This window comes from Bos indicus x Bos taurus, chromosome 24, assembly GCF_003369695.1.
Source record: "Bos indicus x Bos taurus breed Angus x Brahman F1 hybrid chromosome 24, Bos_hybrid_MaternalHap_v2.0, whole genome shotgun sequence".
NCBI lineage: Eukaryota > Metazoa > Chordata > Mammalia > Artiodactyla > Bovidae > Bos > Bos indicus x Bos taurus.
This window is the reverse complement of record NC_040099.1, coordinates 2,461,049-2,488,484: the sequence shown is the minus strand read 5'-3', so window position 1 is coordinate 2,488,484 and position 27,436 is coordinate 2,461,049. Positions and strand designations below refer to the sequence as shown.

Sequence of the window (27,436 nt, the reverse complement as noted above, 5' to 3'; positions counted from 1 at the left end):
GACAGAGGAGCCTGGCCGGCTACAGTCCATGGGGTCACCTGTTAAATTACAGGAAAAAAAAATCCCCAAACCAAAGTCACAACTGAATTGCCTTGCTCGGCGTGTGCCCCAGCACAGGTCTCTGGCTCAGAACCGTGGGTCTCCACCGTCTGCCCTTTCTCCCTGGGGGGTCTGCCTCCCCAGTGGCTCCCTGGTGTCTCTCATGGGGCCTGAATGCAGGCGAGTGCAGACCATGTCTCAGGAGCTGTTGAGGTCCACACAGTTCACATTCGAGCTGCTGGCACCAGGGTTCCCAGGAGCTCAGGCAATGCTTAGGAGGCCCACTGAGGTCACGGGGACCCCGCCCTCCCATCCCCACCCTGCTGTAATGTCCGTGGTACCCAAGGCAGAAACCACCTGGAGACGGATCACACAGTGACCCTGCGTGGAACGGGGCCCTCCCCTTCTGGGCCGGGGTGGGCACGGGGCTCTGGGACACTTTCCTCTAAATGCACGAAGGAGGGCTTCAGAGCGGCTGGAGGCCCCTGGCCTGGCACGCAGCGGTTTTCTCCTGTACTGATTCGCCACCTGGTCTCCTAGCTCACAGTCGTGTTAGGAAGTGTTCTCCAGAAATAAGTCCACGGGCCCCAGTGAACCACAAGGTGCTGCTGTCATAACTGTTTATACGAATCCTTTGTTTCTCTCTAAGAGGACCAGCGTGGAGCAGATGACAGCAGCCGTCATTGCAGAATCCACAAAAGCGCAGGGAATCTTTAGGGACCTGGTCTTCCACTTGCTGTTTTTACACTCATGCTTTACAACTTACACTTTTCCTCCATATTTCCTCCATTAAATATTCTCTTAAAGATTATTGACACCATTGACACCCCTGTACAATGCAGGTTAGCACAAAGATCGCAGTTCCAGGTCGTCTCACACTGGGACAGTGACCTGCCGAACGTGTGACCCCTAGGCCAGGTCCTTCAGGGTGGGCAACCTGGATCAGAAGGCGGGGGTGGGGCGGGCGGGCCACCTGAGGTCATAGGCTGTTCTTGAGAGCCAAGAAAACCTTAAGGGAGACAGAGACGGTGAGGAACCCAACAAGTTATCCAACACTCCAGCCCATTGCAGAAGATATTCAGTCAGTCAGTTCAGTTGCTCAGTTGTGTCCGACTCTTTGTGACCCCATGAATCGCAGCACGCCAGGCCTCCCTGTCCATCACCAACTCCCGGAGTTCATTCAGACTCATGTCCATCGAGTTAGTGATGTCATCCAGCCATCTCATCTTCTGTCGTCCCCTTCTCCTCCTGCCCCCAATCCCTCCCAGCATCAGAGTCTTTTCCAATGAGTCAACCCTTCGCATGAGGTGGCCAAAGTACTGGAGTTTCAGCTTTAGCATCATTCCTTCCAAAGAAATCCCAGGGCTGATCTCCTTCAGAATGGACTGGTTGGATCTCCTTGCAGTCCAAGGGACTCTCAAGAGTCTTCTCCAACACCACAGTTCAGAAGCATCAATTCTTCGGCACTCAGCTTTCTTCAGAGTCCAACTCTCACATCCATACATGACCATTGGAAAAACCATAGCCTTGACTAGATGGACCTTTGTTGGCAAAGTAATGTCTCTGCTTTTGAATATGCTATCTAGGTTGGTCATAACTTTCCTTCCAAGGAGTAAGCGTCTTTTAATTTCATGGCCGCAATCACCATCTGCAGTGATTTTGGAGCCCCCCCAAAATAAAGTCTGACACTGTTTCCCCATCTATTTCCCATGAAGTGATGTGACCAGATGCCATGATCTTCATTTTCTGAATGTTGAGCTTTAACCCAACTTTTTCACTCTCCTCTTTAACTTTCATCAAGAGGCTCTTTAGTTCTGCTTCACTTTCTGCCATAAGGGTGGTGTCATCTGCATATCTGAGGTTATGGATATTTCTCCCGGCAATCTTGATTCCAGCTTGTGCTTCTTCCAGCACAGCGTTTCTCATGATGTACTCTGCATAGAAGTTAAGTAAGCAGGGTGACAATATACAGCCTTGACGTACTCCTTGTCCTATTTGGAACCAGTCTGTTGTTCCATGTCCAGTTCTAACTGTTGCTTCCTGACCTGCATATAGGTTTCTCAAGAGGCAGGTCAGGTGGTCTGATATTCCCATCTCTTTCAGAATTTTCCACAGTTTATTGTGATCCACACAGTCAAAGGATTTGGCATAGTCAATAAAGCAGAAATAGATGTTTTTCTGGAACTCTGTTGCTTTTTCGATGACCCAGCAGATGTTGGCAATTTGATTTCTGGTTCCTCTGCCTTTTCTAAAACCAGCTTGAACATCTGGAAGTTCACGGTTCATGTATTGCTGAAGCCTGGCTTGGAGAATTTTGAGCATTACTTTACTAGTGTGTGAGATGAGTGCAATTGTGCAGTAGTTTGAGCATTCTTTGGCATTGCCTATCTTTGGCATTGGAATGAAAACTGTCCTTTTCCAGTCCTGTGGCCACTGCTGAGTTTTCCAAATTTGCTGGCATATTGAGTGCAGCACTTTCACAGCATCATCTTTCAGAATGATGATTTCAACTGGAATTCCATCACCTCCACTAGCTTAGATATTAGATCTAAGCTAGAAGAGATATTAGATCCTCAAAAACCAAGAGAAGGTGATTAGGTTTCCCACAGCCCATAAAAAAGCAAGCAGAAGCTCAGAAATCGAAACTGATGGACAACATGACTTCTTCAAGTGATCTTTATAAATTTTGATTCTCCACTGGCTTCTGTGGTGGGAGGAGGGGTTGGACATGGTGTTGAAGGAGTCTCACTGCAGAGCTTTGTGGATAAGCAGTCCCACCTCCCGACCCACCCCTCTCCCGGCTCAGCAGGGACCACTCAGAACCCCAGCCTCCTTCCGCAGGCGTCTGTCCCCCCACAACAGAGTCCAGGGAAGCGACTGTAAGGGAGGCAGACGTGGTTTCGTCTGGTGGACCTGGGCCCTGGCCAGATGATGGTTGATGGTGTGAAACTGCTCAAATGTCCAGGTCACCTTGCTCGGAGTGGGGCTAACATCGGGCCTGCTGATACACGTGATCCAACAGAAGAGCATCTCGTCTCATCTCACGAGATCGTCCACACAAGAAAGCATCCTGCCCACCCTGCCTGTGGGTTGCCAGCCCCTCTCCATCCTGGTGGGAGTGGAGGCACCGCCCTGGCCACCAGGCGTGGGGCCTGCTGGGCTTGGGTTAAACACAGATGTCGCCCTTCCTCCCTGAGACGGGCCCCCAGGTGCTGGCCTCACAGAGCGGCCCGTGGGCTCTGCCCGAGAGACTGCCGGGCTGGACTGGAGCTCAGCCCAGGCGCTCAATTCCTGTCCTGCCAGGGGCTTCCTTAAACCGACGGCCACAAACCAGGCTATGAGCACGAGGCCTTGGACAGAACCTCAGGTGAAAATGATGGGGACAAGTGCGTGGTCCAGAGAGATGAAGGGCAGGAGGGAGCCGCTCCTCACAGGCAGCGGCCAAGTGTGGCCGGCTGCCCACGCGAGCAGGAGGGCCCGGGCACCTGCGTGTTTCTGATGGGACCAGGCCATTCCTGCAGTGGGGCTGGCGGGGCCTGAGGAGCCTGGAATTTGCTAGTGTGGGCCAGGGCGAAGAGGACTCTCCTTGTTTGTGGAATACTTCTGTCCCTGGCACTCGGCGCTCAGGGTCACCAGGGAGGGCGGAGGAACAAGAAGGCCCATGGTTATGGCGTGGCCGTGCAGGGGCAGACTCTGCTTCTATGAGAGGCACGCGGCCGCCCGCAGAGGTTTCTTGACAACTCTGCCACAAACGCATCTTATCAGCCCACCCACATCACACGAATGCCTCCTTTGTGGACACAGAACATACAGTTTTTATTTACTCTAAATAGCTGGCCCCTGGAACCCTCCCACGGCGGGGATGGGGTCACAGGCGAGGGAGCCCCATGCAGAGCTGGAGAAGAAGGGGGGCGGGCAGGCTCCTCCCCAAGCCTCTACCGCATTCCCTGCTCCCCAAACCCAGCTGCTGTCAAGACAGTGAGATTCCGAAGGGCCCGATGTTCACAGGGTTCCATTCCTTGTGCAGCCTCTGGGGGTCTCACAGTGACCCTGCACAGGCGCCAGAGGCTGCAGGACCCCTGAGAAGGTGACACCATGGGCACCACTACCCTGTCAGCAGGGAGCAATACTGAACAAATATGTGGTGCCCCCTCATGTCATTGTTCTGACAACATGCGAGGAGCATAAAACAACATGTTGTTAATGCCAGGGCATTTTGTTACTGTTGTTATTATTTTTATGTTGCAAAACTAGCTTGGGAATACTTTGTGTAAAAACCCATAGTTTTCCATCCACCCATCCATCCATCTATCCATCTATCCATCCATCAATCCATCCATCCACTCATCCACACATCCATCCATCTATCCATCTATCCATCCATCAATCCATCCATCCACTCATCCACACATCCATCCATCCATCCATCCATCAATCCATCCATCCACTCATCCACACATCCATCCATCCATCCATCTATCCATCTATCTATCCATCCATCCACTCATCCACCCACCCATCCATCCACACATCCATCCATCTATCTATCCATCCATACATCCACACATCCATCCATCCATCTATCTATCCATACATCCACACATCCATCCATCCATCTATCTATCCATCAATCCATCCATCCACTCATCCACACATCCACCCACCCATCCATCCAGACATCCACCCCTCCATCCATCTATCTATCCATCCACTCATCCACCCATCCATCCATCCATCATCCATCCATCCATCCACTCATCATCCATCCATCCATCCACACATCCATCCGTCTGTCCATCCATCCACACATCCACACATCTATCAACCCACCCATCCAATATTCATTTCATGCCTGTGTGGGCAGAATGCTAAGAATGGGTCCCAATCTTCACCCCTTGTATAATCCCTCCTCTCCGAGTGTGTGGAACCCATGAACATGACAAGGTGTATCTATGGCAAAGCAGAGGTTCTCTGGGACTATTTCACTAACCACAGGAGCCTTTGGAAGGCAGAGTCTTCTTCATCTGGGGACAGAGACTGAGGCCAGGGAGAGAGATCCAGGTACAGGAAGGATGGGGAGCATGTTGCTGGCTTTAGAAACGGAAGGACCACCCGCAGGGTCCAGTGACTGGCCTCTAGGAGCCTAGGGGGCCGGCATCGTCCACAGCTCACTCTGCAAAAAACAATCTATAGGTTTGCTCTCGGGCGTTTCAGTAACTGAGAGCACGATGCCGAGGTCTCCTCTTGGGCACAGATCTGTCCCACTGCCCTGTCGGTCCCTGGGAGCCGAGGGAACAATGGTGTCAAACGTCTAGCGGCAGAGATGGCAGTGCCTCGCACAACGTCTGCCTTTCACAGGCGCCTCCCAGCACCTCCCAGCGCCAGTCTGGTGCCAGCCAGTGTCAGCCACTGCTCTTTTTAAGGATAAAAATAACTTGAACACGCTGCAAGGGAAGAAATGGTCAGCGAAATACTTTAAAAAAACCCTCAGGAAATAAGACATGACGTTTCAGATGAAGAAAAGTGATATAACAGATAAATGGAAATAAAGGAAACATTCCAAGATACCAGTTATAAAAATGGTCTCAGGTAAACTGTCTTTATCTGCTGCTTTAACTGTTCCCAGATGCATATTGTTTTAGTTAAGGGTGTGCTAACAGTTTCAGGTTTTTTTGCTTTGTTTAGCTCCTTTTTCAGAAATTGTTTTTAAACAGTTTATCATGATCAGACACCATGTACATTTTATCAAGTATCTGACTGAAGAAATAGAAAATATTCCCTGTCTACTCATGCAGTAAAGGTAGACACTTGAAAACACTTATTCTGAAAATTCTGAAATTAAGCAAAACAGCTGCTTATGATAATCTACATTGTGTGGTATAACTTTGAATAATTTGATAATTCCATAAGGAGATTACCATATGCAGAAAGTCAACATTTCCATATCATGAAAATAAATTCATACACATACACCTGGGTGTATTACCAAGTTCTGCAAAATTGAAGAAAAATTGATCTCCCCAAATCTCACTGTGACATTTAACATTTTCATCTCAGATACAATTTGGCATCATTTGTTACAAGTCCTGGATTACTTTTGAGGGACCCTGGTTTCTGAGGAATTGGAAGAACAATGAACAGTGCAACCTGCCAGGTGGGGGAGCGGGTCCCTCGGAGTGAGGTCCTGTCATTACCTTGCTCACCTGTGATCACCCAGGCCAGCACCCACACTCACCTGTGGTCACCCACACCAGCACCTGTGCTCACCTGTGGTCACCCAGGCCAGCACCCTCGCTCACTTGTGATCACCCAGGCCAGCACCCACGCTCACCTGTGGTCACCCAGGCCAGCACCCGTGCTCACCTGTGATCACCCAGGCCAGCACCCGTGCTCACCTGTGGTCACCCAGGCCAGCACTCGAGATCACCTGTGATCACCCAGGCCAGCACCCGCGCTCACCTGTGATCACCCAGTGTCCTCATCACCTGTGATCATCCAGGCCAGTACCTGCGATCACCTGTGATCACCCAAGGCCAGCACCCATGCTCACCTGTGGTCACTCAGGCCAGCACCCACACTCACCTGTGGTTGCCCAGGCCAGCACCCATGCTCACCTGTGGTCACCCAGGCCAGCACCCTCGCTCACCTGTGATCACCCAGGCCAGCACCCACGCTCACCTGTGATCACCCAGACCAGCACCCACGCTCACCTGTGATCACCCAGACCAGCACCTGTGCTCACCTGTGATCACCCAGGCCAGCACCCACGCTCACCTGTGATCACCCAGGCCAGCACCTGTGCTCACCTGTGATCACCCAGGCCAGCACCCATGCTCACCTGTGATCACCCAGGCCAGCACCCATGCTCACCTGTGATCACCCAGGCCAGCACCCACGCTCACCTGTGCTCACCCATGCCAGCACCTGTGCTCATCACCTGAGATCACCCAGGCCAACACTGCTCAAGCAGGTCTGGAGCAGGTGGCAATGTCCCTTCTGGCCTGAATCTCTACATATGTCTAAATGCAGTGCATGAAATGTCATCCTTAGAAAGTGGCTGCTAAGGACAAAGCTTTTAATCCCTGTGAATGCTCTGTACATGGTGAAGCAGTGAGCTGTTGCCCTGTGTTGTGGTGTGAGGGGTGTTAGCTCATCTGAGGGCTTTCCAGGGGGACCCTGAGCAGAGGGAGGAGGGACTCAGATCCCCTGGGGGCTGATCCATCCACATCTGTCTAGACCCTGTGTTAATGTGTGTTACTCTCACGCCCAGACCTTTGGGCCAAGGATCCCGCAGGTCAACCAGCGCCATTCCTGTGGGCTCTCGGGTCCGGACCCTGCCTAGTCACCACCCTGGACATTCCCTGACCCTGACTCCTGCTACCGCCTGGCACCACTGGCATCAGGCGCGTCCGAGCTACTGAATCCCCGGCTCTGCTGCTCCTCATGCCACCCTTGTGGCCCTGCAAGCCCCACCCTGCCAGGGTGTGAGGCCCCTCCCTGTGCAAACCCCACCCCGCCAGGGTGTGAGGCCCCTCCCCGTGCAAGCCCCACCCCACCAGGGTGTGAGGCCCCTCCCTGGACACCAGCAGACACCAACCACACCTGCTATGCTGCCCAGTTTTAAGTCGAGGTGACAGAGGTGTTTCAGGCTCTTAACCTTGATGAGCTTCCCTGACTCCTCAGGACAAGTTGCCTGCCCCTTGGCCCCGTGGATGCCGCAGGGCCAGCACCTTGCTGACCTGGGGCAGTGCCTAGGGAACCGACAGAGAGGGCAACTGGAGGATGCAGAGAGGGAGGCAAGATCCTGGGACTGTGGTTCTGTGTGGCCCAGAGCGAGAGGCTGTGACCCAGGAAACATCTGGAAACGCAAGTGCAAGGAGCCGGGCCGGCCCTGCCCTCATGGCTGCTCCTGCCTGTGGCTGGCAGCTCTGCAGCCTCGTTGCGGACCTGTGGCATCCCCCAGGGCCGGCCTCTCTGATCCTCAAGGACAGAGGACTTGGCGCCCACCCACTGCTGATGAGCCAAAGGCCAAAGGAAAACTGCGTGCAGACTCGCCTTTGCTCCAAGTGTCGGCCCCCCGCTCCCGACGGCTCTGCGCACAGCATCCAGCCCCCAGCCCCTGCTGTGCATGGCCTCCTGGCCACAGGCTGCTTGGAGGGGACACCCGGTAATGGCCACACTGGTCTCACCCTGCAGGGATGGCTCAGGGAGACCCCAGGACTCATGGAGCCCCTCATAGAGGCCAGCCCTCTGCTCGGGACCCTTCCTGGAGTGGGGGGCGGCCTCCCTACTGCTGTGCTATGCTCACCTCCCCCCGCAGCCTGCAGCACCCCCACTGAGGGGGTTCTTGCTCATTCACACCTTAGGAAACCCAGGGATTATGTGCTGTGTCAATAGACAAGATCAGATCTGAAAAGCTAAAATCAAGTTAAACTAAAAGAAGAGAAGAAAAACATTCATTAAAGAGAGTTGTAATTTTTTTCAAGTAAATATGCTTTGAAGAAATGGAAATGTCTGTTTCCTTAACAACAGTGGTTATAATGGTTGTATTTTTGTTGTTGTTGTTGTCCTCTTCTCTGTGTGTGTGTGTGTGTGTGTGTGTGTGTGTGTATGTAGGTGTGTAGGTGTTCACACGCACTCCCAAGGTTAAAGGATGCCCTTTGTAACAAGATACCTCTGGATACATTGATCAGTGGATGAACAGGCTCTTGATAATTACAATCGTGGTTTGCTTTCTAAGTAATCAGCTCACGTGTCAGGAATTAATCTGCTTATTCTTTCTCATTAGAGAAGGAACTCGGCGATGGCTGGAGGAAACAGGTGACAGCTGGGGACAAAGCAGCCTCTGAGAGTAGCAGGCAGACAGAGGGCCCTGGCCTGGCCTCCCCAACCTCCACACAAACAGCAGAGACCACGGACAAGGCAACACTGATCACGGGATTAACTGATCAGTATTGGCAGTATCTGACTACAGCAAGCTAGCAGCATGGCTTGAGGACAGTCGCCCTGTGGAGACATTTAAATGACAGGTTTCCTAACAGGAAGCACCTGCACCATGACCACTGACCTCCGACCTCTGGGGTCACTTCTGCCAACCTCTGCAGGTTAGAGTGTTCCCACAAGGACTAGGATCACTGGGATAAACAATCACCAAATTCCACACTTTTCAATATGTTCCTTCTTCTGTAGCAAGGCCATCTTCAGTTTAAAAAATTACTCTCATGAATTTAATCTCTTTTTCTATTAGAAAAATTACGAAGAGTGAAATTGCTCGAGTGATGGCAAGTGGGTGGAAACAGGAGACCCACGTTCCCCAACAACTGCAAGGACTGAAAACAATCACACATTTGTTCCGAGGGAGCAACAGAAAACGTTACTAAAAGTGCGTGGGGCAGGAAGGTACCGCTTGAAAAATCCAGCAGCAAAGTTGAAGCAGGAGTCGGTGGCCAGCTTGTGCACAGATCTAACATTCGTGTCAGGGACATACAGCACTTCATTGATACACACAGTTAACAAAATGTGAAAACACTTAATACTCTGCACATTCAAGTTGCTGGGCCAGATTGCAAGTTAACTACAGATGATAACATGTGTGTATCTCCTAAATATCACATTTCACTTATATGAAATAAAAGTCCAGGGTCCCTTGGTGTCTAGGAGCCTCGGAGCTGTCTGCCAGTGAGGCTGGTGCTCCTCCTGAACGTTTGCAGAGATGGAAATGCGCTTGTGCACGAGCAAAACAGCCAGTCCTGCGAGAGCGCGTGAGATCACCCACCACCCTTCTCCCCAGTGCAGGAGACATGTGAGATGCAGGTTCCATCCTTGGCTCGGGAAGATCCCCTAAGAAGGGCATGGCTACCCAGTATTCTTGCATGGAGGATCCCATGGACAGAGGAGCCTGGGGGCCATAGTCCATGGGGTCACAAAGAGTCCAACAGGACTGAACAACTGAACTGAACGTAACAGCCTTTGTGGAAACGAGGGAAGGCAGACCCACCTGTCAAGGATCCTGGAGGACATGGCCCCCCTCCCCCAAAGGAATAAGAACAGACAAGGCCACAGCCACCTCCTGAACTGGCGGGAGGAGGACAGCTGGCCCAGAGAGGCGAACTGGCCCTGTCCCGCTAGTAACTCGGCCTTGAGGGGAAGGGTCTCCAGCTAACCTGTGAATCGGAGGCGACAGCGCTCCAGCCGCACGCCAGCACCCGAGGCCATGTTAGGAGTTCTGGTCGGGTTGAGGTGGAGATTGGACATGGCCCCTTTTCCTGATGGAAACTAAATGTGGGTGCTTTCAAGGTGGGGACCCTAGACCCACCAGGCTCACCAGTCACAAGAGTGGTGTGGATGAGGGGAAGGGGCCACGAGGGGGCCACGGGGCTTCTGAGGCCCCGGACCTCGGCTGGACACGGGGCCGTCCGTCCGCCAGGCCCTCACAGCTGCTATTTGTGTCGGCGCGGCCTGTGTCCCTTTTTGTTCTGGAAATGGTCCCGTTGTCCTTTTGTGAGTCTGATGGCCTCAAGTGACTCTGAGCAGCACAAGCTATTCCACAAGCCAGGGCCAGCGGGGGAGCGCCCAGGCAGCCGACCGCGGGCCTCTGCCCGTCTGACCACCAGTGCGAGTCGAGGCCCGGAAAGCTCGCCGCGCGGAACGGGGGCCTCACTTCTGCCTGGACCACAGTCCTCACGGGGTCTTGGCACTGCAGGTCCCCAGGGGGCGTGCTCAGACATCCCAGCAAACAGGCCGTCACCTGCCCCCCGGCCCCTCCCACGTGCAGGACCCACGGCCCCGCCCACATCCAGGCCCCAAGGCCCCTCCCACGTCTAGGCCCCTGGCTCCTCCCACATCCAGGCCCGCTGGCTCCTCCCACGTCCAGGTCCCCCGGCCCCGCCCACGTCCAGGTCCCCCGGCCCCGCCCACGTCCAGGCCCACCTCCCGAGCTGCTTGCTCAGCCGCCGCCCAGGGGCAGAATGCCTCAGGAGTAAAGGGCTCAGGTGGGCGGTCACACTGGCTGCGGCATCCTTGGTGAAAAGCCGCAGTTTGCAATGGTGTCTTAGAGAGAGGAGGGGCGGGGGGCGGGGTCCCAGGTCCTACCACCCTTCCGTTATCCACCGGGTGACCGAGCTCCTCTGAGGGCCGCGGGTCGGGCTGTGGGAGGCAGACGACACACGATATGCTGACCCCCACTGGAGGGCTGCAGCCAGAGGGGGCCCACGGACCGTCAGTGCACGCGAAGGACACTGTCCCCTCAGGGACGTGGCCCCACGTCACAGCCTTTGGGTAGAAGCCGTCCACCGCCCCAGAGTCCCTGAGGACAGGGAGCCTACCCTCGGTGGGGTGTCACACAGCTCAAGTCGTGACACTGAGCTCTGAAGGCTGAGGGCTTGTTTCAGGGCTGGCATAGCCCCCCGTCCCTGCGCCGCTCTCTTCTGAGGGGGCTGGTCACCTGGGTGTGGAGGCCTGCGGAAGGGCTGCCCGGGCAAAGGCCCTGAGCTCCAGGAGCCAGGAGCAGGTTGGGGCGGGGCAGGGAGTGCCGGCCTGCAGGGCTCCAGGGGTGTGGGGAGGCTGGGGGACCTGCGAGCAGGGGTGATGAGGGCAGAGGGGAACGCTGAGGATGGAGGCTGGGTTCTTGGAGGCATTCAGGTGAGCCGTGCTGGTGGCCTGGACCATGTGCCCTGACAGGTCCCAAGCCAGCCAGTAAGTGCTTCCCAGGTGGCGCTAGTGGTAAAGAACCTGCCGTCAATGCAGGAGACACAAGAGACTCAGCTTCGATCTCTGGGTACGGAAGATCCCCTGGAGGAGGGCATGGAAATCCACTCCAGTATTCTTGCCTGGAGAATCCCATGGAGGAGGAGCCTGGTGGGTTACAGTCCATAGGGTTGCAAAGAGTCAGACACGACCGAGTGACTTAGCACCCAGCACAGTGAGTAAGTAAGGCGAGCTTATGCAGATGCTGGAGGCTGGAGACCAGCGCTCTCGGCAGAGAACACACCAGCAACGCTGCCCACCCTGTCCCCGCAGGAAAGGGACAAAGGAGAGAGCCGGTGCTCAGACTCCTGGAGACGTTGGTGAGTTATCGCTGCTGCTTCAGTCGTGTCCGACTCTGTGCGACCCCATAGACGGCAGCCCACCACGCTCCTCCGTCTCTGGGATTCTCCAGGCAAGAACACTGGAGTGGGTTGCCATTTCCTTCTCCAATGTATGAAAGTGAAAAGTGAAAGTGAAGTCTATCAGTCGTGTCCGACTCTTAGCGACCCCATGGACTGCAGCCCACCAGGCTCCTCCGTCCATGCCTGGAGTTATCGCTAGACGCCCTTTCTCTTCTGCTGTTTTCCTCTGATGATCTACTTCATCTTTAGGAAAACGAGGCTCAGAGCAGAAAACCCAGAAGAGGGGGCCGACTCACAGCCATGCCCATTTAATTTAAATACTGTACATGTGATTGAATACCACATTTGTATATGGACTAGTTAAAGGTCATGGGGGCTTCAGGCAGGCTGCTTGGATGGATGAGCTGAGGGCCACCGCCTGCCTGGCTCAGCACCTGCCCTGGGGACCAGCCTGGCCTCTTATGGACTGTTTAACTCCAATGACCCCCCACGACAGCCTGGAGCTCTGCGGTGCTGGGAGCCCCTTCCACACGGGAACTGGAGCCCACAGAGGCTGAGCCTCCCACCCAGAGGTCTGCTCCACACTCCCAGCTGCTAGGTGATACAGCCTCACTCAAGAAATAAGATGATCCCAGAGGCCAGGACATCAGTCCAGCAGCTCATGGTGGAGGTGATGGAGCACACCTGACACCTCACAGGCACAAAACAAACCTACGCTCACCCTGAGGGAGTCACCCGAGCACCTCTGGGAGCTGTGGGCCTCAGCTCAGTTCAGTTCAGTCACTCAGTCACTCTGACTCTTTGCGACCCCAAGGACCGCAGCACGCCAGGCCTCCCTGTCCATCACCAACTCCCAGAGTTTACTCAAACTCATGTCCATCGCATCAGTGATGCCACACAACCATCTCATCCTCTGTTGTCCCCTTCTCCTCCCGCCTTCAATCTTTCCCAACATCAAGGTCTTTTCCAATGGGGGGCTTCAGCAAGAAATAAATACAACTGAGAATGGGGAGAGTGCCCCCAGAGGACTGTCTGGGAACTACAAGGAGAAACTAGTACTTTAAAGACCGGGCTTCACAGGTGGCTCAGTGGTAGAGAATCCACCTGGCAATGCAGGAGACCCTGATTTGATCCCTGGGTTAGGAAGATTCCTTGAAGGAGGGCATGGCAACCCACTCCAGTATTCTTGCCTGGAGAATCCCATGGCCAGAGGAGCCTGGCAGGCGACAGTCCGTGGGGTTGCAAAGAGTTGAACACAACTGAGTACTTTAAAGACACAAGGTATCATCTTATTCAGTCAAATACACAGAGAAGTGATACCCTACGATGTTTCATTGCTCTAACAGATCTGTCAAATGAGCGCTGCCTCCTTCCCTAAGGACCATCCTGGACAAGCCCCTGTTCTCCTGGTGGGGCTCAGAGCAGGGCGGGTCCCAGGGCTGCCATCCTGTGTCTCCCTCCACCTCTGTCTTCCCTGTCCTGGCAGTCAAGACTCTCATGGACACAGTGAGCGGGTGGACAGGATGATTTCTAACATCCCTTCAAGTTCTCCACTTGTGACTTTTACTCCCTGGTTTTTATCCACCCAGGAGCTGCACTCACAGGATACTGATTCTATCGCTTGTCTGCTTCAGGCAGCAGCTGGTTCATAATCAGCAGCTCATTAAGGCTGCCCTCAAATATTCCGGGGAAGAGGTTGTGCAGTGATCGTTTCTGAAGGACTTGGATTCTATCTGGGATGCACTGAGCTGCGTCTGCCAGGCAGGACAGAGTGGCTCCCTCATCTTCAGCTGTTACTGAACTGAGATAGAATTTTAGATCAGTAATGACTGCTGCTTATGGATTTTGTAACTCAATCTGATCATCATAGCATATTAAATATCACTTAAATAGCATCTCAAAAAGATTTCCTTGTGGAAGGTTCTTGGAAATTTAAAAAAAAAAAAGCAACTTTTTTTTTTCTTTTTAATGCTACATGAAGATTCTCAGGGAAATATCTGTCTGTGGCAGAGTACCTTCCAAACTTGGCCGGGCAGAGCTCACAGGTCCTCCGCATCCAGTTGGGAGTCTGTTTCCACTTGCCGTGGGCTCTGGCACCAAGGGCACCTCGAGCCTCAAGGAAACTCATTATCCAGTTGATCACTATTTGCATATGAAACAAATCACCAACACGCCATAAAAATACCTTGAGGTCACTGACTGCCACGTGATCGCCTGTGATAACAATTTAAACAGGAAAACACCCGCGCAGTGTGCTAACTACAGCTCTGCTTCCTTCGAGGAGCACACGCAGACGTCTGTCTGAAAACAGCAGCTGTCACTGCGGCAGACAGGGGTGGGGCGCCTGCAAGCCCCGAGGTGTCCGCTCGATAGTCACTCACAGTGGTTCTGTTGTCACCTCCACGTGCTGGCGAGGAGGCCGACACACAGACAGATGAGGACGGACATTGCCCCAGACCACACGCTAAAAGGTGGGGAGGGGGAGTCGACGCCACCTGCCCTGTTCATGGAGAAGCTGATGAGGTCTCACTTCCATCAGGCAGCTGGGAAGCTCCAGGTTAAATGTCAAATTCAACTGTAGCAACTGCTGCACAGTCAGCAAATGTACATGGGGCCTTACTTCATCTGCACCTGGTTTTTTTTTATGTTTCATTTCTTTGTGTGTTTTCTCAGAGTAAATTAACTCTGGCCTTGTAAAATAAAAACACATATATATGCATATATATATATATATATATATACACACACATATGTATGTATATATTCTTCTACCCACTTAAAATAGTGATAAAGAACCCGCCTGCCAGTGCAGGAGACGTGAGAGATGTGGGTTCAATCCCTGGGTCAGGAAGATCCCCTGGAGGAGGACAATCCACTTCAGTATTCTTGCCTGGAGAATCCCATGGACAGAGGAGCCTGGTGGGCTATAGTCCATGGGGTCACAGAGAGTTGGACACAACTGAAACAACTTAGTATGCATGCATGCCAGTTAAAAAATATATTTATTAGTAATACATAATTTATATGCTTTATAACTTTATACTTATATGTGCTGTGCTGTGCTTAGTCGCTTAGTCATGACCGACTCTTTGTGACCCCATGGACTGTAGCCCGCCAGGTTCCTGTGTCCATGGGATTCTCCAGGCAAGAGTACTGGAGCGGGTTGTCATGCCCCCCTCCAGAAGATCTTCCTGACCCAGGGAACAAACCTCTGTCTCCTGCATTGCAGGCGATTCTTTGCCAGCTGAGCTACCAGGGAAGTCCCTATACTTATATACATATACTCAAATGTTTCTAACGTGAGTACTTTCCCCCTGGACATTGAACCTGGACAATTCTACGTCCATTATCTGACCTAACGTGGTGCGGCCACGTTCTCAGGATCCCATGACCCTGTGAGCTGCACTAGCGTCCATCCAGGGTGACAGGACTCCGTCTGCTCTGACTTCGGAGATGAGCGGCATGTCTGGAAGGGACCACGGTAGCTCTGGAAAGAGCAGGGCTGCCCTCTCTTGGAGACTTCTGTCCTCTGGGCATCGTCAGGGAGACCTGAGTCTTCTGCCCGCATTGGCTGAACCACCTGCCCTGCTTTAGTCCCCTGACTAGTGAGCTCTGGGGGAGGGGTTGGGGTGAGTGTCTACCTTCCTTCCTGCCTGGATTTCCAACCACAAGGCTAGTTTGTGCCGAGTGTGTGGGTGTGAGGTTCAAAAAAAGCCCAGTAACTGTCCCACCACAGAACACCCTGGTTCCCCAAAACCCAGGCAGCTCATGGTTCTCATAGGGTGTGACTGAGTCCCAAACTGTTTCTTCCTCTTTGAGTGACCAGGCAAAACAGTCCCAAGTGTTTCCACCTGTGGCCCAAAGACAAATTACAGAAAGATTTCCAAGAGCGTGCCAATGAGTTACTAACTTAGATCTAAATCATTCAGTAAAAATTTCCCAGGAAATGAAAAAGTAAATATAACTGCTAAGTAAGTCTGGGGCTTCCCAGGTGGCACAGTGGTAAATGCAGGAGACCCAGGTTCGATCCCTGGGTCGGGAAGATCCCCTGGAGAGGGCGTGGCAACCCCTCCAGTATTTTTGCCTGGAGAATCCCATGGACAGAGGAGCCTGGCGGGCTACAGTCCATGGGGTTGCAGAGTCCGACATGCCTGAGCCCAATAAAGTCTGCAGGTGCTCCCCAGAGATGGAGGAAGTCCCTCTGGTTTGAGTTGTGCAACTCATGGCTTCAGGCACGTGAGCCTGGCACTCAGCACATGTGCGGGGTCAGTGCCGGTCAGAGCCTCTAAACTCTCCGTCGGGCCTCTAAGTAGGACTCTCACAGAGCTGTCTTGACCTCCGCTGGGACCCTGAGGACAGGCATTCCGCAGACTTGGGTTAGGAAAAAGCTGATGGCCTCCCCGCACCTCTCACCCATCCCTGAGTTCTCTGACACGTGGACAAAATGATGTCCAGGAGCCTGAGGAGCATGGTTAAGTGGCTGCTGGTGACTCGTGGCTCATGGACCATCATGGGAGCAGAGTTTCTTCTTGTGTTTAGGGAGTTTCTGTCTGGTCAGGGAAAGACCCAGTTGCTGATTTCGTTGGAGTGACATTTGTATACACTTCAGAATTTGACAAGAATTCATATATACATCCCTCAAGAGTAGATAGTCAAGACTGATAGCCAAGATTATTTCAGCCTCTTTCCCCGTCTTCACTTTAGACTGGGTGTCTTTGGCCCCCAGGAAGGCATTAGGCTCGGGAGATTATATGAAGTTCAAAAGCAGACATCTGACAGCCCCGCAGGGCCCACATCTGCGTGACTCAGGAGAGCAGAGCACCAGGCAGGGGGGCCTGGGAGGGGCCCCGTCCCGGGCCACCCCATCCGCGGCCACACTTCCCCCCTGCTGTGACTCAGCGGTGACAGCAGCTCTTGCCCTGAGGCTGACAAGCAGGGCACTGCTCCCCAGTCACCCCGATGGGCTGAGAGCCTGGCTGTGAGCAGAACCTCAGACCAGCAGATATTTGAGCTGGTCTTACTGTTCAAGGCACCGGGAGCGCACAGTCGACAAGACAGGCAGAAGCTGGCTGATGGCAAGACTCTTCCCAGTAAAAAGCAAATCTAGCTTTGGACTGGGATGTTTGCACTTTCATTGGTTTTACATTCAACTCTAGATAATAAAAAACTCTCCAAATTGCAGATGGATCTGAGAAGGTTAAAGAGGGCTTCCTTTCAAAGTACTTCAGGAATTATACCACATTTGTAACTTAAGGAAAAGGCTTATAATAGATTTTTTTCATGTCATACAGATATTATACACATGTATATATCAATAAAACTGTGTGTGGGCATGCTGATAGCAAAAGAGAAGGCTGATGTTGTTATGAATAATCCTAAAAGCAATTAACCTGCAGAATAATGATAAAGATGATGCTTACTTTAAAAATAAGTGAGCTTAGCCAAAACAACTCTAAAAGCCTGCTCTTCTTTGTATGTAGAACCTAAAATTGGACATTTCTGTTTTGTCACCTTCTTTTATGTGTTTATACACATATGCAGTTGGAATAGAAGACTAAAGACACCTTTTAATCTAGAGGATTACAGGCAGCTTTAGTGTTTAAGTCACTGACACTCAGAGGCTCTGTACAGACTCACAGACTGTGCCCCCCTCTAGACCCTAAGGCACGCAGGCTGCTCTCCAGGCAGGCTGCCCTCTTTCCCCTTTCCTCTGCCTCCATGGAGTGTAAACCCCACCACCAAGAGGCGCCGGGCTGTTCAGGCCCCAGGAAAACCCGCAAGGAAATCAGTACACAGCAATGGCTCCTATCCCGCCTGCCTATCTTGACTCCACTCCACTAATCCTCAGGGCTTCATCTCTGGGCCTTTGGGCTGATTTTTATGGAAGCTTAAGACACTGAGAAAGTGGGCAGTGGTAGGCTGTCTAGTTCCATCCTTCTTGTGTGCCGCTCAACAAGGATGAGGTTATAGAAAAGGAAAGGATTTTTTAAAAACAGTATTTAGAAAGATGGTAACAATAACCCTGTGTACGAGACAGCAAAAGAGACACTGATGTATGGAACAGTCTTTTGGACTCTGTGGGAGAGGGAGAGGGTGGGATGATTTGGGAGAATGGCATTGAAATATGTATAATATCATATATGAAACGAGTCACCAGTCCAGGTTCGATGCACGATACTGGATGCTTGGGGCTGGTGCACTGGGATGACCCAGAGGGATGGTACGGGGAGGGAGGAGGGAGGAGGGTTCAGGACGGGGAACACGTGTATACCTGTGGCAGATTCATGTTGATATATGGCAAAACCAATACAATATTGTAAAGTTAAAAAATAAAATAAAATACATAAAAAAATAAAAACAGCAGATAAATTGGGAACAAAATTAAAAAAAAACAAAAACAAAAAATTGGGGTGGATTTTCCTGCCTGATAAGTGAAGTGTGAAGAGACTCTTTTTTGGAAATGAGCAGAGACCCAGCCAGACCCTGTGGGGAGGCCTCGTTCTGTGACCGTCAGACCTGCAGGCAGGGCTGACAGAGGCTAAGGTGTGTCTTAGCAGCCAGAGAACAGCCCTCCGTTTTGATAAGCGAGCTACCAGGAGCCGGCCTCTAGGAATACAAACACGTGGAGCAAGGAGCGACACTTAGGGCAGGTCTGCTCAAGTCCCAGCTTGGCCTGTGGCCCTGGGCGAGCCACCAGGGCCACCATCATGCGGCGGAGGGGACCCAAGAGTGAACGTACAGAAATCGGTGGGAACACGCCCGTTCACTCCTGGGGTGAGAGGCAACCTCCGTCTCTAGGGCGACGAGTAAGTAAACTTTTACAGAAAACATATTTCCCAACACCTCCTGAGTCACTGTCGGTAGTTAAATAAACACCAGCGTGTCCAGGCCCTGGGACCACTGCCCTTCCTCATTAGATGTTTCTTATGTGCACTGTTACCACTTCTAATGTCCACACCCAACTGGTCAAATAAATGATCGGAGAAACACTGTATAGCAAGGGGAAAACTGGGAGATTTCTGGTGTCTGTGGGCACAAAACAGCACGAGAAACCCAACCAAGAGCACAAGCAAGATGGAGACGGGTACTGCGGGCGGCCAGGGCAGTCTCACATGGGGGCGGAGGATGCAAGGGTGTTCTCAGGAGGCGGGTGGAGGGAACTTAGCCTCTAGGTTTCTGCACAGCCTGCTCTTCTAACAATGAGAAAGGACTCACAGTTCACTCATGTAACTAAAAAGTTACACCTTCTCCCAATGAGAATGTGTTTTCCCAGGATCACCATAGGAAATCACATCTTCTCATTTTCACGTTACGTACCAAACACATCACTGTCTTCTGAGATCTCCCGGGAAAGGTCACGAGTGTTTCTCTTCTTTTCATGTTCTCCTCTGTTAGTTTCACTGTCCTGGGGGTGGAAAAAAAAAACACAACATAAACTCTTAAAATAGTCTAATATGTTTTCCTCCTGACACATTTTGGAGCTGATTAACAAATTCTCACATCCATCCTCAAGGTCTGAGGTGGAATTTCAGTTCAGGGTGTGGATTTCTGTACAGGATGTGGAATTCTGCTTTGTTTTCTCTGCCTGAGCAAGCAAGCATCCGGAGGATGTATTTCCATACAGAAGACACTGAAATGATTACATTAAACATGCTAGACATCATCCCATGTATCTCAGGAATGTGGCTACTTGGTCCCTGTTTTGGACTGTGAGCTGAAAGCATGGGATGGAATTGATACCAAAACTGATTCCCTTGGGCTCTAACTTTCTCCCAGTGGTAGCCCTGGGAGAGAACAGGACGTGGAGCTACTGACTGGTTCAAAACTGGGAAAGGAGTACATCAAGGCTTAACTTACATGCAGAGCACATCATGAGAACGGCTGGGCTGGATGAGTCACAAGCTGGAATCAAGATTGCTGGGAGAGATATCGAGAACCTTAAATATGCACATGATACCACTCTAATGGAAGAAATTGAAGAGGAACTAAAGCACCTCTTGATGAAAGTGAAAGAGGAAAGTGAATAGGCTGGCTTAAAACTCAACATTCAGAAAACAAAGATCATGGCATCTGGTCCTATCACTTCATGGCAAATATATGGGGAAATAATGGAAACAGTGACAGACTTTATTTTGGGGGGCTCCAAAATCACTGCAGATGATGACTGCAGCCATGAAATTAAAAGAAGCTTGCTCCTTGGAAGAACAGTTATGACCAACCTAGGCAGCATATTAAAAAGCAGAGACATTACTTTGCCAACAAAGGTCTGTCTAGTCAAAGCTGTGGTTTTTCCAGTAGACATGTATGGATGTGAGAGTTGGACTATAAAGAAAGCTGAGTGCCAAAGAATTGATGCTTTTGAACTGTGATGTTGGAGAAGACTCTTGAGATTTCCTTGGACTGCAAGGAGATCCAACCAGTCCGTCCTAAAGGAGATCAGTCCTGAATATTCATTGGAAGGACTGATGCTGAAGCTAAAGCTCCAATACTTTGGCCAACTGATGTGAAGAACTGACTCATTAGAAAAGACCCTGATGCTGGGAAAGATTGAAGGCAGGAGGAGAAGGGAACAACATAGGATGAGATGGTTGGATGGCATCACTGACTCAATGGACATGGGTTTGGGTAAACTCCGGGGGTTGGTGATGGACAGGGAGACCTAGCGTACTGAAGTCCATGGGGTTGCAAAGAGTTAGACATGACTGAACGACTGGATAACAGCAGCAGCCCTGGGGGAGAGCCCCTTCTAGGGTGCAGGACTGATACTAACGTCCTCGACCCACCTGGACCTCTGAGGGGAGGGGCTGGACTGGCTGGGTCTCCATCCTGTCTCCTCTGGGAACCTGCACCCTCAGAGTTGGAGTTTCTTCCCTCCCTTCCCCCACTCCCTCTGCTCTTTTATGGAGACCATTGTGCTCTTTTTTGGGTGTGGGGGGACCCCTTGTCTTTTTTCTTGTTTATGTCAATTTTTTTTTCCAGGGTGCTTTTTGAATTTAAAAATTTAAGTGCACAAAATAGATGTGGTTCAGTTCCTATTTTAAATCAATCTTATGGTATTTAATTATTTTCCTATGAAATGCCTGTGCTTGACATCAAATTCAAAAGGCACTGAAAAGGTCACGGGGAGATGGGTAGGCTCCCTGGGCACCACCCAGCTGCCACCCAGCTGCCACCCTGCTTGCGGGTGAGCTTCTAGCCTCTGTCTTCCTCAAAACAGCCTGGGCTCATTGCAGCCATTGCCCAAGTTCACTCCCTTCCTCCTCCTTTTTGTGTTTATGTAAATGCTGCCACACTCGGATATGGCTCTGCTTCTTGCTCTGTCACTGAACCGGGAGTCCTGGAGAGGGCGTCCCTGAGGACACGCTGTCCTGGTCAGCGGGGACCCAGCCCCGCATCACAGCGTCACTCTCCCCAGGTGACCAGGCTCCTGCCCGTGACCCTGTGACCTGTTATGACTGACGCTGCCTTAATCCTTGCTTGCTTGCTCAACGTTGCACAAGACACATTTCTGGAGGCTGAATGAGTCAAACCGTAATCTTTTAAAGACAGTGCCTACCTTGGCTTCTGGCCAGACCATGGGCAGCCTGCCTCGCTGAGCTCCCCTCCCTGCTGCTTCACTCTCTGGGCTCCGTGCACACTTCGCATTGCTATCTTTCAGATCATCCCTTCCGCCTGACCTGGGGGTTCAGGCCCTCACGGAGCTCCACCCAACGTCAGTGGCTTCCCTGCCTCCAGTCCCATTGTGTCCTCCCTCCCCCCATCCTGTAGAGCTGAGCTGGTCTCTACTGTAGACCAATATGCCCCATCCCTGTCTCCCCACCAACACTGTAAACTGTTTGAGGATGGGGCCTTGCCTGATAAATCTTTCTAGCCCCAAACCCAGCACAGTGCCTGGTCCCCCACAAGTGCTGGAGAGAAAACTTCAATTTTATGCTTTTTAAGAGTAGCTTGAGGGCAGGAGGACAAGGGGACAACGACAGAGGATGAGATGGTTGGATGACATCACTGACTCGATGGACATGAGTTTGAGCAAGCTCTGGGAGTTGGTGATGGACAGGGAAGCCTAGCGTGCAGCAATCCATGGGGTCACAAAGAGTTGGACACGACTGAGTGACTGAACTGAACTGAAGACTAGTTTTAAATGGCTAAGTTCTGTTTTAGCAGAGGGAGCCAAAGGTAACATAGTATGCATTTTTTCATATCTACCTATTTATTTTCAGAAGAGAGTAAAACCTGGAACAGAAAGAATTTTGTGATAGATTCTTTCATCAGCTATAAATTCTTGTTACCTGTGCTGGTTTCACGTGTCCCTTCTATGCTGGTACCAATACCAGGTGTGTGCTGTGCTAAGTCATCTCAGTCATGGCCACCCCTTTGTGACCCTATGGACGGTAGCCCGCCAGGCTCCTCTGTCCATGGGATCCTCTGGGCAAGAATACTGGGGTGGGTTGCCATTTCTCCTCCAGGATATCTTCCCCACCCAGGGTTGGAACTCGAATCTCTCCTGCATTGGCTGGTGGGTTCTTTACCACTAGCGCCATCTGGGAAACCCAGCAATATCATATCCTTCACTAACTACAAAATAATAAGCTTTATTGGAGAAGTGGTTAATTCAATACAATTTAGCTGTTACTATAAATCGTTGTGGATATTTTTCCCCACGTTTTAAAATCAGGATGCTCCTGCAAAATCAATGATGTCTTCTAACTAGAATGGACAGTGTTTTCCTTCTCGGTAAAACTCAGTAAAACAGTGCTGAGGGTCAGGGAGGATGGTTCAGAGGAAAAGCTTGATATTTCAGGCAAATTACTGTGCTTTCAGTGAATAGAGGCTTATGATATGGTCACACAGCTTCCTCACATCCATGGGTGAGGCTGGAGTGGCATCGTGCTGAAGAGATGCTTCGTGTCTCACACCATGCCTCACGAAGCCTCTGGGCTGTGGTAACAGGGCGCCCTTCCATCAGAGCGCCCACAGGTGCAGCCCCCGGCGCCGGCGGTGATACAGGCAGGACCAGGGAGGCACCTCCCCCTCCGCCCCCACCTTCTCCCTTCTCCTACCAACCCTCTACTTGAGTAAACATCTCTCCCCCACACCCTGGAGCACGAGGGTGTGTGGAAAGTACATGCTGCCCTGGGAAATTTACTGACTAATTTCTGTCCAAAGAAAAGAACTTGTTTCTGAGACCTGATACTGCTGCTATTCGTGAGTATAAAAAACATCCCTATAAAGAACACATTTTCAATAAGTGAAATGTCCATGCATGACACAAAGAAAATAAAGGCGATGTGCCTCAAATGGGATGAAATTTTCATGATAAAGAAGAGCTTCCTGTAAGTTATAAAATGTGATAAAGGGCTCAACCTATAAGAGGGTCAGGCCCAGGACACGGAGACCCCAAGTGTCCTTGTCCCAGTGCGTCCTGATTCCTAAATTGTATCCGTGACTGTAAATCTCTGAGTGTGTGTCAAGCTGTTAGGACTCCTTGTAATATTTGTGGCGGTTTTCCCTTCCATCAGTCTAACAGTGTAAGAATGCACTTACTTTCCCCTGTGAATTTTAGGGGAAAATACAAGCAAAACTCCCATAATCATCAAGGAGATTCATTATTCAGCAGTCTTGGCACAATGTTCGTCGTAACGGAAGCAGTTTGCTGTGCCTGCCAACATCGTGTCCAATTCCCTGGCAGCAGACCCCATCCTTTCAGTGCATCGCTGTCATTTTTAGAGATTTTCTTCTACTTGGTAGAGCTACTGACACACACATGCAATTATGGAGGAAAAGCTGCCTTTTGTCAGTCCAGCCTTTTTATAAGACTGATAGTCTCAGGGTGGCAATTTTAGGAGGAATGACCCAGAGGATAAGTTGCTGATCATTATAGAAACTTCTGACAAATAACAAGAAAGCTCTGGGGGAGGGGTAAAAAAAACCCACTACAGGCACATTTTTTAAAAGTTAAAAAGTTTACAAAAGTTCTGATTCAAACTAGAAAACACATATCAGGAGAGGAAAGGTGTTGAGACATTTAAAAAGTGACATTCTAAACTGCAAAACCAGGTAAATGTTAGACTTGGAGACATGGTCCAGTATAGATTGCTTAAAAAAAAAAAAAAAAGAAGTGAGAACTGGTTTTGAGAAGTGTGCAGTACCTTAAAAAAAGACATTTCCTGAACTGCCATGACACTTGAGTGGGCATCATGGGTTTAGATTCAGGGGAAGTCTTATTTGGTTTTATTTCCTCAATTCTCTTCTCATTCACTCATCAATTCCCATGAGGATCTCGTCGCAGGAGCTGAGAATGTGAGGAATGTGAAGTCATGGGCCTCCGTGGGGAGCTCCCATGTTGTAGACAAAACTCAAAAAGAAAACCAGAGAACCATCCAGCCAGTCCCTATCAGATCAGCCCCATTTAAACTGGTCCTGGGTGGGGTGAGCCAGCTTGCTGAGTGAGCATCACGCTTACTTTTTCTGAGATACCCTAGGAAAAACGTACGGCGTGATCCACCACACTCAGTTCCTCGGATGTTGAGCAAGGTAAGTTTCACTGGTCACTCCCCCGCCCCCATGATGCTCCCTCCGTATCTTAGGCTTGACTGATGTCACCATCTTAAACAGAAAGAAGAAAGCCGGCAGAGATTTCATTACAGGTTCAGCAGCAGCACATTCACCACACTCCATGTCCATGTTTCAGCCTCTCAGGCTTGCCTGACAGAACACAGCCTGGTTGGACCCACAGAGCTCTGGGTACCAGTCACCATCCAGCATTATAAGCCTCATCAGAGAAATCTCAGGGTGCCACACACATCTTTGACCTTAGTCATCATGGAAGGGGTGTTGTTTTTATTGTTTGGTCACTAAGTCGTGTCTGACTCCTTCTGACCTCATAGACTGCAGCACGCCCGGCTCCTCTGTCCTCCACTATCTCCCAGAGCTTGCTCAAATTCATGACCATTGAGTCAGTGATGCCATCCAACCATCTCGCCCTCCACCACCCCCTTCTCCTATTACCTTGTCTTTCCCAGCATCAGGGTCTTTTCCAATGAGTCGGGTCTTGATTGTACCAAATCATGATTTGCACAAAAGCTAAGAACCGGGTCTCTGAGGACCATTTCTTGTACCTGAATCCAGCCCCCTCACCCCCAAGATGGGTAACTTTGGAAAACAATTGAAGTTCTCTCTACTTCATTTGCTCAAGTGTGGAAGGAACATCATAATGCAGAGGTTTCTAGCTGTGTGATTAGGAAATTCCTGTGAACTGAGGACTTTTTAAAATATTCTTGTTTCATCAGAGGAAAGGTAGAGAAGACTTCCTATAACATTGGGGTGATAATTCCCAGAGACAGAAAGAGTGATGGCAACAAGGGAGCATCTTTGCACACTGTCTTCCGCTGGGGTCACTGATCTCACACGCGCTTTCTGACATGAGCCTTCTTCCCACTCTTTCTCCCTGGATATCGAGCCAGGGCCTCAAGCAGAGGGTGGACGCAGCTCCAGGGTCAAAGAAGGCAGAGCGTCCCTGGTGGGAATCCTGAGGGGCTGACTCACATCCCCGGAGCTGGAATGTCACCCCTCTCCAGGGTGGTCACCCTCTGACACCCCTGAGCTGCCCGTGACTCCCAGGAGCCAGTGTGGGCTTGGCCACTGGGCCAGGATCACCTGGCCAGGATCACCCAGGATACCCAGGCCCAGGATCACCTTTGGGTGACCCTGGGGGTCACCCAGGACACCCCCAGCCTAGGATCCTCCCAGGAAGGTGCTCTGCTGGTAGAGAGAGGAGCCTGTGGAGCTGCGACCTGCGGAGAGGGTTGGGCGGGCACCTGGGGCGGAGGCCAGGGCGCTAGCCAGGCAGGCCCAGGCTCCAGAAACACTGTGTTTTCAAGGAAAATTGAAGACTCTCTAAGGGAAACTCTCTCTCTCTCTGTTTCAAGAAGCAAATCATTCCTTTCACACTCAGAATAAATTGAGGCCCTGTAGGGCTGGCTGTGTAAGTGTTTAGCTTCAGTTCCCATCGTCTGCTCTCAGTCACTTCTCAGAGACCTCAGCTGCCAGCAGAGAGGGCAAGGGAAGCAAGGAAACCGTCTGGCCGACGACCAGTCAGCCAGGGTGGTGTGGGCGCTTCAGGGACCGAGTGTGGTGGGGTGGGGATCGCATCTACAGGTGTTTTCTGTGGGTGAGAAAGTCTGTGTGTTCCTTCTGGCTTCCCTGGGGGCTCAGTCAGTAAAGGATCCACCTGCAATGCAGGAGACTGGGGTTTGATCCCTGGGTTGGGAAGATCCCTTGCAGAAGGAAATGGCCACCCACTCCAGCGTTCTTGCCTGGAGAATCCCATGAACAGAGGAGCCTGGCGGGCTACAGTCCATGGGGTGCAAAGAGTCAGACTTGGCGACTAAACCACCACCATATATATGTTCCTGTTACTTAAGTCTGGTGATAAACTTTGTTTGAAACCATTAAAGTACTAAAGTACAAGCACCAGAAAAAATTGTGTGTGTGTTTGTATACATGTGTGTGTCTGAGTGTGTGTGTGCCTGTGAGTATGGATGTGTAAGTGTATATTGTTTGTAAACTATTAAGACGTATATAAAATACTTCTGATTACTCTGCACTTATTACTCAGCATTTTTGGTTTATTTCTTAAAATAAACAAGGATCATAGTCTTATTCTTGCTCTTGGCTGGATTTGGACAAGTAACAGAAGATACCAGCAAAACACTGAAAGCTTACAGGATCAAAGTAAAGAATGGGAAGAAAAATGAAAACTGCTTACTCGGGTAATAAAATGGTGCAGCTGCTGTGGGAGAGTCGGCTGGCCCCTCAGAAGCAGAGTTACTTATTTGACTCAGCATGTGTGTCCTCTGTATACACCCAGGACAAATGAAAACATATATCCAGGCAAACACACACACACACACGTTCACAGCATCACAATTCACAATCCCAACAGGTGGGAACAACCTGAATGTCCACCAACCAATGAATGGATAGTAAAACATGCCATTTTCCTACAGTGGAATATTATTCAGTAATAAAAAGGGATGACGTACTGACATGTGCTACAACACGGATGAGCCTTGAAAACAGTCAGTGAAAGACATGAGACACACACACACACAAGCGTTGTATGATTACATACATAAGACATGTCCAGAATAGACAAATCCATAGGGACTGAAAGCACATTATGGTGGCCTGGGGCTGGGGGGTGGGGGTGGGGGATGGCTAGAGTGATTAACTGGAATAGATTTATGACTAAAGGTACAAAAATGCTTCCTACTCAATACTGTGGACTC

General features: G+C 50.9%; 1 protein-coding gene across 1 annotated transcript in view; it reads right to left on the bottom strand.

The window, feature by feature from the left end:
- Positions 1 to 27,436, bottom strand: part of MBP (myelin basic protein) — a 104,673-nt gene that overhangs the window by 41,109 nt on the left and 36,128 nt on the right. Inside the window, exon 3 of the mRNA XM_027526076.1 lies at positions 19,464 to 19,551. Within this exon, the coding sequence (XP_027381877.1) occupies positions 19,464 to 19,551 (88 nt within the window). The remainder of the gene's footprint in view (positions 1 to 19,463; positions 19,552 to 27,436) is intronic.